The following is a 15,304-nucleotide window of genomic DNA, read 5'->3' as shown; positions in this document are numbered from 1 at the left end:
TAGAAGACAGACACAAGGTTTTTTAACAGAGTGGACCTTCATGTGGCGATGCGGAGTCTGGGTGCATCGGGCATGAGTGTCCGCTTGCAGACATCTAGATCGTGGTACTCTTCAATCAGAGAGCTGAGAGAGCCGATGGCCTCTGAGAAGAAGCTCTGCTCCATGCCTTCTACCTGCAGGTAGTGGTGTAAGTGAGCCTTGACAATACACAGAGGAAGCACAATGTTAGATTGCTGTAAAAACAAACGTCCACCACAAGATACCAGAACAAAAAGCTACTGATACTGTCCAACCAACTAGCCAACATGAAGTGGAGAAAAAAAACTCGTAATCCTCACATTTGACAAGGTGCAACTGTGAAAACACTTGATAAATGCTACATTCCTTTGCTGAATCTTCAAATTTAAAATAAAATAAAAAATACAACAAGTAGCACCTTCTTCCTGTAGAGCTTGCTAAAGCGCTCTTTCAGCTCCACGAACGTGGGCTTCACACAGGTGTTGTTGGCCAGGGCCAACAGGGAGTGGGAGTGACCCACAGGAGGCACCGAACACAGGCCCGTCTTCCAGCCTTCCTGGTTCCACGAGACGAAGGGCAGCGAAGGCTTCAGCCTGGAGAAGGGACCAAATCACACATCAAATGCAAGAAAAGGTGCTGCAGCAAAATTAAAGGATGACAGGGACCGTGGATCACCGGAGGACAATTTACTTTACACCGATGTGAAAATATGAGTCTAAGTGACGATTAAAACTACTAAATGTATCACCTCATCCAAGTCAGCATGTTGTTTTCTGCTGAATAGGCCCAATTCACTGCAATGTGCCTTCAAAGTTTGGTTGCTTATGATAACATGGTGGTTCTGGATGCAACCTTGCCAAGTAATATAATTAAGTTCATAATTCAGTTTTGCTCTTTTTATTCTTATTACCCTCCTCCCCAGGCTCTGTAACGATCCTTCTTTTACCACAAATGCCCCCAATACGCTGTTGCATCAAACAATTCAACAGCATTGCTTGGATTATTACTTGGTTGGTTGTGTATGGCAACTGACAAATATTACATAACAAATATTTCAATTATCGATTAATCTGTATTTTTTCAATTATCCATTTAATAATTTGTTTAATAAAATGTCAGAATTTTGTGAAAAATTGCATCACATCAAATGTGCCTCGATTCCAAGGTGGGATCCTGAAAATAACTTGTTTTGTTCAGTTAACAAATGTATAAAACAGTAAAGAGTACCTGGAACTAACCATGTTTTACTTGATAAACGGCAAAAAAACATTTCAACAAATTTGTTGGCTGGTGTTAAGATGTGTCAACACTTACAATATTGACTGTAAAAAGCATCTTGTTTTTATTTATTTTATAATTATTTTAAAAATGACTGACATAACCAGCAGCCAAATATACTGAACTATATGTCCAGTGCATATGTGTTTCGGTGGGCGATATTTCTGTGCTTTTGCTACTCCTCCCTCCCTTTTACACCACGGTCACGCACAAATATGTGCTCTCACAGCAGCTTCTGTTTCTTCAAGGTCTGAGGGGAGAGCCGAGGAGAGGTGGGTGCTGAATGGACCAGTTATGAATCATCGCTGTCAGAGCTGAATGGGGGCACTATTTGGGAGAGCGAGTGTGAAGGTCATCTTTGGGCCCATCAGGGCGGGTCTACTGACTTGTCGCCTGAAGACGGAGTAGTAGGACGGTGCTCTGACCTCTCGATGTTCCTGCGGAGGTCGGACACCTGCACGTCTCCCCGGACCATGAGGGCGCAGGCCAGATAGAGGCTGTGCTTCGGGTCGGCTCGGATTAGCTGGTGGTCTTTACTGAAGGCATCGCTGAACATCTGATCCAGTCTAGAGGGACACAGAAGATACAACAACAAAAATAACTTCAATAATTGTTGGGGGCTGAAAGTCAATCAGTAGCAGGATAAACACTTCTATTTACGGTTATACTAAGTGACACTGCCTTGCATGGATTCCAGATAGAGTTGAGTTGGACTGGGGGCCAAAGGGGGAACGTGGGGAAAGGAGAATGTGTGTACCTTTATTTGTCCAGGCAGGTTCTACTGAGCAGGCACGATATTTTTAAGCAACACCCTGCTCAGCCTTCATACAGTCACACATATTCACCTCTGGGACATTGCCCAGTACAACCACCACTCCTTTTGACCAATGAGCAGCTCCTCTGGAGCAGATGAGGTCTGTGTGGCTCACACAAGGCCACTTTCATAGCGGTTGTTGTTGGGGAGCACTTGCTGGACGCTGGTGGATCAAATGAGGGTTTTTCCTGTCACAAGCCTGCACCACTGAACGTGACGTTGCCACCAGCTCGCTCGACAGAATGAAAGACGCTTTTGTGGCGTTTGGTTGAAATGATGCCACAAAAATGATGTTGTTTAGAGACCCTTTACCAGTGTCCACTGATTATTTTTTTCATCTCTGAGGTTTAAAATGGGGTCAACTTCATGTAAATACGTTGTGAAACATTTTCCCACAAAATATGCACATTTATGTTATTCATTTTAAAAAGTTCAACAGTCTAAATGAACAACGTAACACTACTTTTAACCATGTTCCCCAGCGCTATTGGTACTAGATTAAAGGGGAAGACCACCTCAATTAAGAACACCAACATGTTATTTCCAGATATATTGATCAATATCTACTCTCTGAAAGCCACAAACCAGGGAAGTTTCAAACTTGATGCCATCAAGTATAAATTGTGTAGCTGCTCCAAAGACAACGAATGCAAGACCGATTTACCGAAACATTCCCGTCTCCTCAGAACATTCCCCTGGCTTCTCTCAGCTTCATCTAGAACATCTTTTCCGATACAGCATCCATTTCCTCTTGATGCACTTGACTATTATCACTCTCGTTATTGGATTTGTAGAGTTGTTCATGGTTACCAAGATTCCTGGGTTGTTTTAGAGCAGTCCCGTTTCATCATCACGTTCAAAATGCCATTCTGCACGCGTCTAATCAGTGAGGTCATCACTTCCCTTCTCTATCACTACAGTCAGTGTAGGCGGGATCATGGTCAGTACCTTCTGGTGGGGACGCTGACGTCTGCCAGTGTGTAGAGAGGGGTGAGACTGGGCACCAGGTAGTGTAGACGAGGGAAGGGGACCAGGTTCGTGGCAATCTCATTCAGATCCATGTTGAGGGATCCATCAAAACGTGCTGAGCTGCAACACACAACATTTAAGGTGTCGCATAAGCAACATTCAAAGGTATGCAAAAATGGATGAAGTGCATTGATTTAACAGGAAAAGGCATTCTCATGGGTTCTTGTTGACAAACCAGGTGAACAGATTCTGAATTTTTGGTGGGGATTGGACACTCACTTGTGTATGAAGAACTGTTATATATATGATTATATGTTGATGACTATAGGATCAGAAAAAAAATGTGGTATGTTTCTAAGAAAAAAAGAATTAAATTGACACATAACAGCAGTGCCAAAACCATGGAAGCATGTTTGTCGTAGTAAAACAAACATTGTGAGACAGACAGCTTTCCTCCTTCCTTTGTAAATGAGCAAACAGAAACACTATACCTGGTCATATTGAGCAACAGGTTAGCCACGATATTATTCATGGCATCAAAGGGCTTCTCAGGCCCACTCAGCCCACCCTGCCCAGAGATGACGGTGCTGTCTCTCTTGATTGCCGACCCAGACTTTCCACCGTGTGACATCTGTTTAATCTTGTTCACAATGTCGACCAGCGACTGGAGGAGGAGAACAAATATATTGATGATTCCTATTAGGTCACAGATATCTTCTTGCAGGGAGAGGGGGAAACAACTGCACACACTTGGTTTTCAACAGGCAGGACACAGTCAGCGTGCTCTGTGAGCTCCCTCATGGCCAGGACGCTGTTGTAGGGAGAGGTGACGACATCATCCTCCGCAGACGGATAGATAGAGGTGACAATTCGACACACCTCAGGGAACTCCTCCTCCAGCAGGCTCAGCACCCTGGTCCCCAGGCCGGATCCCGTACCTCAAAGTCAGAATCATTTCATTTCTGCTGTTACCACATTTCTTCAATGTCATGGAAACCAGAAACCTGGTTTCTGTAATTGTTGTAGAAACTCACTTTATGCCAGAGAAACCACGTCTTGGTCGTGTATACTTATAACTGGATGTGTGTGAAACAGACATGCATTTAAAAAAATCACTCCAAATGATTTGACACCCACACATAAAAATCTATGAATAATAAAATCAGGAAGTCTCATATTTGCCCGTTCATTGATTCATATACTGTATATACATGGGACACATTCATTGCAACGTCACCCAAGTCATCTTAGCTTACTGCATTTGTAGCAACCTGTCAATTACAAGGTAGCCCCGCCCTAAAGCATACCCTGCTTTATGGTCTATTTGACTCTAAATGGACCATAATTTACTGAATCAAGATCATGCTGGATTGAATTAGAACGCTCCTTTTCCTTTTCCAACAACAGCGCTCTCATTTTAGTGCAGCGCGTCAGATTGGATGTGTGAATCCACCCGTTGAAAGAAAGGCTTGTTGGAGTTGCTGGAGATGACCTTTGATTTAGAATGATAGGAAAACCATCAATGCTCCCACGCATGTGTGGTTGGAGTCAAACTTACCTCCCCCCATAGAGTGAATGAGAAAGAAGCACTGCAGACAGTCACAGTGCTCTGCTGCTTTCCTCAGCTTATCCACAATCTGCTCCCTGTAGGCAGAGCCATACGTCATGTGTCCAACTGCCCTGGAGACAAAGAAGAAGCAAATCAATGAAGGGCAAAGTTGGAAAGCAATGTTTTAGTTTCACAAAGCAAATACGGGTCGCAGGTTTCTCTTAAACTGCCCGTTTGAACAATCATGTCATTGCAACGATGCACTTCTTCTGGAACAATGGCTGTCAGGCTGAAAGCTACGGACCAGCGTTTACAAAACTCTCTCTTTGACAACCTACGTTTTATAAATGACAAACCATCTCGACCCAATGGGCCTCATTTGTAAATCTTGATGAACGTTTCTGACCATTTTTCTGCATCACCGTATATTATCTTGAATAGGTAAACCAGCCTTTTGAAGAGATATCGGTTGATAAATACATAATAATAAAACATAAAAATAAAACATAAAAATAATACATATGTTGTTGAGAACATACACACGTTAAATACTTTATAAATGAAACCAAATAAATAAAAAGAGAAAGGGATTCTGCAAATTATTTGTCGACCCATCCTTTGGGAATGACTGCTATGCAGGGAATACTCACAGCAGGCCTGTCAAGAAGCACTACTGACCTTTCCCCCAAATTATACTCCTTAGGCTTCAGAAAGGGCAAAGTGGAAAAACACACAGACGAAGCCACTATCTTCGATCTTGTCCTCTTTGCCTTGTTACATTGTGGGAAATTTGAAATGTGGTAGCTGTATAAGATAGCAGGTTTTAAATCTTCCAACAAAAGGAAAAAAAATAATTATTTAGAATTTTCAGAAAATTACTCTTGCGATGTATTTTCATTGACGTTGTCTACAGCTGTGTGATGTGATAGCATGCATAAATGATTGGAAACCAGATAAAACGCTGGCGGGCGACAGCTGCCGACGGCCGTGTGAGCAGCCGTCCTGCGGCTCGGCGGTCTCTCACCAGTTGTTGCCTGAACCCGACACGTCTGTGAGGAGCTGAGTGCTGTCGAACACGTCTCTCAGTGGGCCCTGCAGGATCTCGTTGACCACTCCCTCCTCCATGTCCACCAGCACCGCCTGTGGATTCAAATATGCCAGCATGGAGACCAGACACATATTTCATTACTAGCGCATACCGTTGACCCCCTGCCTCATACCACAACCCCTCTTTGCAACCTTAACCGATGTATATGCAGAATCCGGCCCTGAACTTCACCTTGTCTCTAAAATAAGTCCCTGACAAGACCAGACAATAGAAAATGTCTTCTCAAGCCGTTTTCAGTAATGGGCAGAACTTACCCTGGCCTTCAGATGTTGGATTCTCCCACCAACAACACTTGCTCCCCCATCACTTCGTCTGGAAAAGAGACCCAAATATAAGAGGGCTACATATGGATCTCTGTATAGCGGCACTTCTCAACTCATCCAGCAGCCACTGGGTGAGAGCAGGTGTGATTACCTAAAGTCCACATTCCGGAAAAAGCTACTGAGGGCCTCATCGTACAATCCTTTCTGAATAAGGGAAAAGAAACAAGGTGTTAGGGATGCCATGACAAGTCGCAGCAGGTGATCAGCATATCGATTATATACAATTCAGGTTTATCATCTCCAACAGGAGCCATCCTCGTGCTTGTGTGCGTATCCATGCGTGAGTGAGTGTGCACCTCTGTGTCTGTCCACGGCTTATCTCACATTATGCTGCAGCAAAACGGCATTATATTTTTTGGTGGCCAGTAGGGATGGGACTTTATAGGCTTGTAATTAAAAAATAAATAAAAAGGCTCCCAATTAGGTGGTCATGGTAAATTTCCCCAATTATCTTTAATGTCTATTCTATTGTATCAGAACTGTCAAAAGTACAGTTATGCTATACTCCAGTAGAAGTACAGATATTTGTGTTCAAAAAGACTGGTAAAAGTAGAAGTACTGATTTAACTACTTTACTCAAGTAAAAGTGGACAAGTACAGGCTCTGAAATGGACTCAAAGTATAAAGTATCCCTATGAAGGACATTTCTTCTGGCTGTTTTTTTTTTTTTTTTGCAAGGCTAACAGAATCTCACATCATACACTCAACAAAAATATAAACGCAACACTTTTGTTTTTGCTCCCATTTTTCATGAGATGGACTTAAAGATCTAAAATTCATTCCAGATACACAATATTACCATTTCTCTCAAACATTGTTCACAAATCAGTCTAAATGTGTGATAGTGAGCACTTCTGCTTTGCTGAGATAATCCATCCCACCTCACAGGTGTGCCACATCAAGATGCTGATCTGACATCATGATTAGTGCACAGGTGTACCTTATACTGCCCACAATAAAAGGCCACTCTGAAATGTGCATTTTTTTGCTTTATTGGGGGTCTGGGGACTCAGAACCAGTCAGTATCTGGTGTGACCACCATTTGCCTCATGCAGTGCAACACATCTTCTTCGCATAGAGTTTATCAGATTGTCAATTGTGGCCTGTGGAATGTTGGTCCACTCCTCTTCAATGGCTGTGCGAAGTTGCTGGATATTAGTGGGAACTGGTACACGCTGTCGTATACGCCGGTCAAGCACATCCCAAACATGCTCAATGGGTGACATGTCCGGTGAGTATGCTGGCCATGCAAGAACTGGGACATTTTCAGCTTCCAAGAATTGTGTACAGATCCTTGCAACATGGGGCCGTGCATTATCTTGCTGAAACATGAGGTGATGTTCATGGATGTATGGCACAACAATGGGCCTCAGGATCTCATCACGGTATCTCTGTGCATTCAAAATGCCATCAATAAAATGCACCTGTGTTCTTCGTCCATAACAGATGCCTGCCCATACCATAACCCCACCACCACCATGGGCCACTCGATCCACAACATTGACATCCGCAAAGCACTCACCCACACGACGCCACACACGCTGTCTGCCATCTGCCCTGAACAATGTAAACCGAGATTCATCCGTGAAGAGAACACCTCTCCAACGTGCCAGACGCCATCGAATGTGAGCATTTGCCCACTCAAGTCTGTTACGGCGACGAGCTGGAGTCAGGTCAAGACCCCGATGAGGACGACGAGCATGCAGTTGAGCTTCCCTGAGTCGGTTTCTGACAGTTTGTGCAGAAATTGTTTGGTTATGCAAACCAATTGTTTCAGCAGCTGTCTGAGTGGCTGGTCTCAGACGATCTTGGAGGTGAACCTGCTGGATGTGGAGGTCCTGGGCTGGTGTGGTTACACGTGGTCTGCGGTTGTGAGGCCGGTTGGATGTACTGCCATATTCTCTGAAACGCCTTTGGAGACGGCTTATGGTGGAGAAATGAACATTCAATGCACGAGCAACAGATCTGGTTGACATTTCTGCTGTCAGCATGCCAATTGCACGCTCCCTCAATGCTTGTGGCATCTGTGGCATTTTGCTGTGAGACAAAACTGCACATTTCAGAGTGGCCTTTTATTGTGGGCAGTATAAGGTACACCTGTGCACTAATCATGATGTCGGATCAGCATCTTGATGTGGCACACCTGTGAGGTGGGATGGATTATCTCAGCAAAGCAGAAGTGCTCACTATCACACATTTAGACAGATTTGTGAACAATGTTTGAGAGAAATGGTAATATTGTGTATCTGGAATGAATTTTAGATCTTTAAGTCCATCTCATGAAAAATGGGAGCAAAAACAAAAGTGTTACGTTTATATTTTTGTTGAGTGTATTAATAAGAAAGTATAATGGATAATTCCCCTTAAATGTCTTTTAAAATGTAAGGAGTAGAAAACAGATTTGTTTTTAAATGTAGGGAGTAAATGTAAACAATTGTCAGAATAAATAAATACTCAAGTAAAAGTACAGATACCTGGAAATCCTACTTAAGTACAGTAACATATCATTACTCCCACCTCTGGTACACTAATGCAGTACATTACATACATATTGGTCACTGTAAGAATTGTAATAATTAATCCTGACAGTAAAGGGATGAACGGGAGTGAATGAGATTGAATACAGCCGAGGAGGAATAACTGTCCTACGACCTTCTTTCATGGCGAACATGTTCACTTCTCAACCAGAGAAGCACAGATGTAAGTGATTCGTTTACGACTGTTCCAGTCCTTTCAAGGGTCCTCTTAACTCACCCATCATTATTGTTATGATGACACGTCACAATGTGTGGTGAAGGAGAGAATAAAAGCCTACTGTCGGGGTCCATGCAAACATGCAGTCTTTAAATCCGACGTGATGTAAGATGATAGCGTGCGGTCATGGTGATGATTGTGTGTGTAAAGTGTATTTGCTGTATTGTGTGTGTGTGTTACTTACTTTATTGACGTGGGCGTGTTCTCGCAATGCAAGATCCCAGAACCTGCAGCCCACCTGGTTACCACACTGACCAACTGGAATAAATAAAATAAAATACTCAACACAAGTAAAGTGAGTGAGGGATATGTGTGTTCAAGTGCGTTAAATCAGCCGCAGCTAGCACAACCCGAGAAGCTAATAGCTACAGTTAGCGACATAGCAAATTGACAGCTAAGCTAACGTTAGCCGTTAGCCGTTTCTGGACGCAAACGCTAACTAACTGTTCTAAAACTCACCTTGGACGACGACCGACTGTGTCATGGCGGCAGCGACGCGCAGACCCCCTTTTGACGCGAAGCTAAGGCCGTACCTTATCTTAACATTTGCCCACGGGTCTCCGTTAACAAAAAAACTACCTTTTTAGTGTAGAATTTTGAACGGTCGTTGTCTCGCGCCCCTCACTGTGTTTGGTCGAGTGCTGATGACGTATGTCCATGGAAAGGCCGTATTTTGTCGACGTAGAACGTTAGTATACAGTTATGCTGCCTTCAAGTGCTAGTCGGCAGATCCTACTCCACAATTGTTAAATTGGTATTACGAGAATGTTCAAGGTTTGCTTTTACCGGCGTTTTGGGAAATCCTTTTTTGATTCTATAGTCTATTTTTATAAATAACATTAATAACATTGGTCTATGTATCAAATTAAGTGTGCATAGATTACAGATTACAATTATGTACATAAGCACCAGCTGATACTTGTTGCGTTGTTAAAAACAAAGTATTTCATACCACGCATTACACAATCTGCCCTCTTCTCCGCCACGTTGACATGGCCTGGTCACCCCAACTTCATGTGCAATTTCCGAGTCGGCAAATCGTATTTTCCATTGTTACGATGCCACTGGAAGGCAGGACTGATATATTCCTTTTTTGACAGGCTTATTTTTTTTTTCGAAGAAAGGAAATGAACAACAATTCATGTCATGTGATACAACTAAGCGTGTGATATATGCATGTGAATGAAACGAGGATATTACAGATCATTTTTCAACAAAAATCAACCTGGGAACACAAAGCTGCTGTTATTTCATAGAGAGGATCGAAAGCATTTTGATTACATATATTCAGTCAAAGCCAACGTTTTTTATGTTCTTTATTGCTTTATGGAAAGATATGAATGGCTGCAGCTTGAAAGGCTTTCCATCTTTCTCTAAACAAATCAACCAAAGAGATAAAAAACTATGACCAACCCTCTGTCTAATGTGGATTCATTGTTCCATTTAGTTCTTTTTATTTAACGTTTCACTTGATTCACTGTCCTTTCGATATGCAAGTATTTGATTGAGCTGATAACGTCTGTTGCCACAAGATGGCAGTCATGTACAGCTAATAACACTATCCAGTTTCCTTGTAAACCACATGCTTTTTTTGTTTGTTTGTTTTTTAGCATTTTATATATTAGTGTGTTTGAATCTGTTCCCAAAATATTTATAAAAGTTAGCCATCCGGCTATGGTTTTCTAGAGATCCACGTCCTAATTTATTTGGAATTAAGGCAAAGAAGATTAATGAGGAATCAGATAAATAAACATTTCTATTCACACATCATTGGCTATTCGTTTTGCTTCAGAACATTCATTGTCATAATGATCAATGCTCCCATATTAATATGTTTTTCTGGCAGGTTTTCGCTAGTCTAAAAAAATAGGAAAGAATTCTCTCACTCCTTCTTCGATCCATTTTGCTTTACGTCTGACATAAGATCCCTTTGTTTCCAAGGTGTACATATCATCCAATTCAGTTTTTAGTGTGAGCAGTTTCCCTTTGTCAGCATCACTAATTTGGGGTTAATTGCAGCACAGGCTTATCTCAAAAGTCAATTTGGCCTCATCGAGCTGGATTGTATTACTTGTTTACAAAAGGATAAACCTTTTCTTATTCTAAATTTGAAACACAATCCCTTCTGGAGATATAAGAAGAGAAACAGTAATAAAGTATTTAACCTCGACAGTTGACCTCAGAATCAATGAGCTGCCATTAAGGAAACCAAGGAAATTGGAGGAGAGTTTTATACCTGCAAAGTGATTGCTTCCAAGACAAAATGAAATATTTTCACTCCATTTGTTTGTATAGTGTAATATAATAAAATATAATATACATGAAATGTTCTTTCTAGCTTTTGAGCTTTCAATGAATACCCTTACATGGATGTAAAATGTGTTTTATTCATCAGAAATAAAACAGTACAAAAAGGTTTGAACACAAGCTTGTACAAAATATAATGTGCCACTGTGAGATTAAATTGGGCTGCTGGAACATAAAAGGCATCAACATCAAATGGGCCTTTTATATTACACACTGTGGAAAGTCTAAATCGTAGACACACTGCAGGTTCCTCAGAAATCTCTCTCTCATCATCTTATCATGGGTCTTATTTTTGAACATTTGGGGCGATTTGGTCATATTCTTAGCATGTGAGACATTTTCAGGTAAAACAATAAACAAGAAAAGGCAAAATGCTGTTAAAGAAAGAAACAAGGACAGATATCTGACAAAGAACGGTAATGATACGTCTCTTATTGGTTATGTTGGACAGAAAGAGAGTTTTCATGTGTTTGGTCAGTGCTGTGCTGGGACGGTGACGCCGTGGACCGAAGCGTTCACGCCGCAGGACAGGTTCCCACGCTGACCGCTCCACTGACCAGAAGCGCTTTGCTGAAGCTCACTCGGCTTTTGTTGATGCTCAGGTTCCTCATGCAGCCGACGTACGGCTTCCTGGTGGCGATGCTCTCTGGGAGGAAAAGATCTGACAGGTGGAAGAGGATGACGCATGATTACGAAAGGTGGAAGTTAGTATAGCGGGAGAAGGAAATCTGAAATGTCGTGTCACCGGCTCACCTGGAGCTCCGCCAAGGAACACTGGCTTCCTGGTGTCTGTGGAGCCGGTGTTCAGAGGACCCACCACATGGTTGACCTCGGAGTCCACATCCAGCTGGACTACATTGGCGTCCCGGATCACTAAGAAGCAGGAGAGGAAGCATCCGTTTAGCCAAAAAACCCTCTATTCTACTCTTAATTTTAAACGGCATTCACATAATTTACATAAGAAAAGCTTATTTCAGTAACAGTACAAAAGTGTAAAAATATACTTCCGTTTTACTTTAATGGAGCTTAAAAACCCTGATGACATCACTATGACATCAATCATTTGATTTTAAAAATGTGTATCTCAGGAGTTCCCAAATTTTATGTAAGTAATAAATTGCTGAAGTACCACTTAAATATTGTCGCTGGTGGAGGTGAAGCTAATATTAATACTTGATATATCATAGTATTCAATATACACCAACAGCAAAGTGTAAAAGTCATCTTAGTACTACTGTCAGGATACAGCAACAGTTTGCTTGTCATCTAACGTAAGGCCCCTTTCTTATTAAGATACCGACTGCAGCTGTAATTAGGAAGTTCTCACCAGAGATTCTGTGCCAGCTGCCAGCACACAGACCCAGTCTCGGCGACACCTTGGTGAAGAACTCATGAGACCCATCGTTCACAAGAACCACCACCTGGAAAACGCACACCAACACTGTATCCATACATACAGAACGTGAACTTTGGCATTCAAAGTGTGTCGTTCCGAGTGCCGATGACTCACCGCCCCTTGATGAGTGTACACGGTGAAATAACCCTCTGCTGTGCGCACATGCAGTAATATCCCAGACGCCACGCGGGGGCGCACCTCCATCACCAGCTCGAACCTGAGCCCCACGTCGAACGTTTCATCTGAGGGAGAGCGAAGCAGAGAGAGCAGGATGGAGTGAGTTGCGGGTGCTTGCACATGTGACATGACTCTGTCATTCCTTCGGGTCATTCTGGATCCATCTGGTTTCTGGTGTGATAGCTTCATAATTCAAGGTCGACTCTACAGCTAAGTGTTAGAGTCATCTTAGTATCTGACAACATTGGTAGCATGATAGCGACCTGTCATCCCCTGCTTTATGGTCTATTTCACTCTAAATTGACCATCATTTACAAAATGAACATCATGCTGGTTTGAAGAAGAATTGCAAACTTTATATTTGTAAATAAAAAAGTAGAATTCCTGAGTGATTTTGCTTTTCCATGAACAAACTAGTAGAATTGTACCCAGCACGACGTATCCTCCTTCCCCTGAGAAGTACGTTCCCGCCTCAGAGAGTCCCTCGAAGCACGGAGTGACCCCGAACGTCTCGGCCACGGAGGACAGCCACTGTCCGTCCAGCTGAAGGTTCTTCAGACAACCGGTGAAGCTGTACGCAGAGTTTCTCTAAAAGGGACACACATGGAGACGCACATCAGATGGTCAAATAAACATCATGGGGCTACAAATCACAGGGAGCTCTGGATTTAATTGGAAAAAAAGAATCCTCTTACAAATAAAAACTGTAATACATAACAAATAAAATACAAACTTGCTCACTTAGACTCTTATTCGTCTTATTCTGGTACAAACACTAACTTTTGGCTGCATCCTGATATAGATATCTGTTTGCAAACACATTAGCAAGGAAACCAAAACAAAAAAAAACAAAGATCTATTAATGTGGCTTTAAAAAACAGAGGAAGACCTCCTGTTGTGATCTAAGGAGGATCACAATGGTGGTTTCCTGCTGTCTGAGGGAACAGCTGCACGTCTGCCGATATGAAGACACCAAAGCCTCATCATTACTGAGGTTATGCAATAAGTGTGTGTTTCAAATGAGCTGCTCCATGTATGTTTTTATTCTCTAATCTCTTAGTCCATACCTGAATATTCTTTTGGGCTCTCTCGGGAGGAACTCCTCCGACATAGAGGGGGCTGCTGACATGCCAGGAGACGTTGCCTCCCTGAGCTCTGTCTTCAAGCACTGTGAGTCCATCAATTATTAACCGCCCCATACTCCCATCGCGGATAAAAACAACCTTCAGCAGGAAGAAGAGACATCGTCACTGTAAATTAAACATGCGTCCACGGCATTGACAGATACGTTGACGAACTTACGTTGTGCCATGCGCCGTCATTGTATTTCTCCTCGCTCTTGATCTTGACTCTTTGGTCCGCTACGTTGAAGGTGTACACAAGCTTCCCGTGGGCCAGGAAGAGAGCCATGAAGTTGTCCTCTTGGACGTCGGATACATAAAAGATGAGGCCGAAGGATGAGTGGGTCTTCAGGGACAAGGAGAAGTGGGACCTGGAAGGTGGTAAGTGCATTAAGTCATGCGTGCAGACACAAAGAAAGCCCAGAAAGAGTGAGCTTTCCAACACACTTGACCTTGAGGTTACATGTGAAGGGTTCTTCGTTGTTCATACCTCTCAGAGAGGGAGTCTGGGAGGTCTGTGTAGTGCTGCCTGCTGTTGGCGATGCCGCCGTAGTGGAAGGCTTGGCGGGTTGTTCTGGGACTCGAGGAGAGGTAGCATGGCTCAGTGTTGGGCTCTGAAGACTCCTGGGCGTCCCCCCTCAGCTCCATCAGGCCCAGAGGGAGGCTGCCGACCTATGAGAGCATTGATTGAATGTCAGGATGATGCAGAGCAACAACTAAATGAACACGGATGGATCCGGCGCTCGTTGTTCTACCTTCTGTGCTTCGCCCTGTTTGGCTCTGGAAGTGAGCCTTGACAGCAGCGCAGCAGGGGGGCGCTGGACTGGGCAGTCCTGCAGGGACGTCTGGACCTTCTCTGGGTACCGCTGGAAGTCCTCGGGCTCCACGTCCCGGTCCTGTCTACATAAATACGGGTAGAAAGAGGTGATAAGGGGGCGTGCAAGAGTGCTACACGTGTAACAGCCGACACCAACACACCAACATGTCTCCATAGCAACAAAGTCCCTGTCCTTAACTACTCAGTTCACAGCTTCCTCACATAGAAGGTAAGCCCCCGCACTAAGCAGCAGCTGCAGAACCAGGAAGGGTTCTTCAGCTTGTCCTCATAGGAGAACATTTTTTGGTCCCTCATATGGAACCATTTCAGAGAGTTCTACCTAGAACCAAAATAAGATTGTACACCTAGAACCATTTTTTGAAAGATTCCACCCAGAGCCCTCTTTGAAGGTTCTATGCAGAACCTTTCCATCTACTATATGTGCTAACAAGAGGGGTTCTCCCAAGAACACTTATATATTCCAAGGCTTTCATCTAGAACCCACCCAGGTCATTTTTTTTTACCAAGAACTTTTTTTATCCCAAGGGTATATACTTTATATATATAGGACCCAGCCAGGGGTTAGGGTTCTACCAAGGGTTTCATCTAGAACCCATGGGGTTGTACCAAGAACCCATTTTTTATTCCAAGGGTTTATCTTTAACCTTCCCAG

General features: G+C 43.1%; 2 protein-coding genes across 3 annotated transcripts in view; both read right to left on the bottom strand.

Annotated features, from left to right (window-relative positions):
- Nucleotides 1-16: 16 nt before the first annotated feature.
- tube1 (tubulin, epsilon 1) lies at nucleotides 17-9,465 on the bottom strand. Of its 2 annotated transcripts, none has more exons than XM_084031265.1 (12): nucleotides 9,393-9,465; nucleotides 8,998-9,071; nucleotides 6,151-6,203; nucleotides 5,991-6,048; nucleotides 5,653-5,768; nucleotides 4,638-4,759; nucleotides 3,830-4,017; nucleotides 3,571-3,743; nucleotides 3,059-3,199; nucleotides 1,722-1,862; nucleotides 437-611; nucleotides 17-197 (listed from the first exon to the last, which is right to left on the bottom strand). In XM_084031265.1, exons 5-12 carry the CDS (start codon nucleotides 5,751-5,753, stop codon nucleotides 39-41), a joined length of 1,200 nt encoding a protein of 399 aa, XP_083887391.1. In that variant the 5' UTR covers nucleotides 5,754-5,768; nucleotides 5,991-6,048; nucleotides 6,151-6,203; nucleotides 8,998-9,071; nucleotides 9,393-9,465; the 3' UTR covers nucleotides 17-38. The 2 variants fall into 2 exon arrangements, with proteins under 2 accessions (XP_083887391.1, XP_083887390.1); XM_084031264.1 differs by having other exon boundaries at nucleotides 9,273-9,446.
- Nucleotides 9,466-11,161: 1,696 nt separating this feature from the next.
- The window catches only part of lama4 (laminin, alpha 4), a 29,703-nt gene continuing 25,560 nt past the window's right edge, over nucleotides 11,162-15,304 (bottom strand). The window contains exons 32-40 of the mRNA XM_084030650.1: nucleotides 14,570-14,714; nucleotides 14,305-14,486; nucleotides 13,996-14,185; nucleotides 13,761-13,916; nucleotides 13,122-13,281; nucleotides 12,631-12,758; nucleotides 12,448-12,541; nucleotides 11,874-11,993; nucleotides 11,162-11,781 (exon numbers count right to left, since the gene is read on the bottom strand). Coding sequence (XP_083886776.1) covers nucleotides 11,636-11,781; nucleotides 11,874-11,993; nucleotides 12,448-12,541; nucleotides 12,631-12,758; nucleotides 13,122-13,281; nucleotides 13,761-13,916; nucleotides 13,996-14,185; nucleotides 14,305-14,486; nucleotides 14,570-14,714 — 1,321 coding nt within the window. The 3' untranslated portion in view covers nucleotides 11,162-11,635. The remainder of the gene's footprint in view (nucleotides 11,782-11,873; nucleotides 11,994-12,447; nucleotides 12,542-12,630; nucleotides 12,759-13,121; nucleotides 13,282-13,760; nucleotides 13,917-13,995; nucleotides 14,186-14,304; nucleotides 14,487-14,569; nucleotides 14,715-15,304) is intronic.

The sequence above is a fragment of the Eutrigla gurnardus genome (genome assembly GCF_963514095.1).
Source record: "Eutrigla gurnardus genome assembly, chromosome: 16".
Lineage (NCBI taxonomy): Eukaryota > Metazoa > Chordata > Actinopteri > Perciformes > Triglidae > Eutrigla > Eutrigla gurnardus.
The sequence above is the reverse complement of the archived record's forward strand: the minus strand, read 5'-3'. Positions and strand labels throughout refer to the sequence as shown.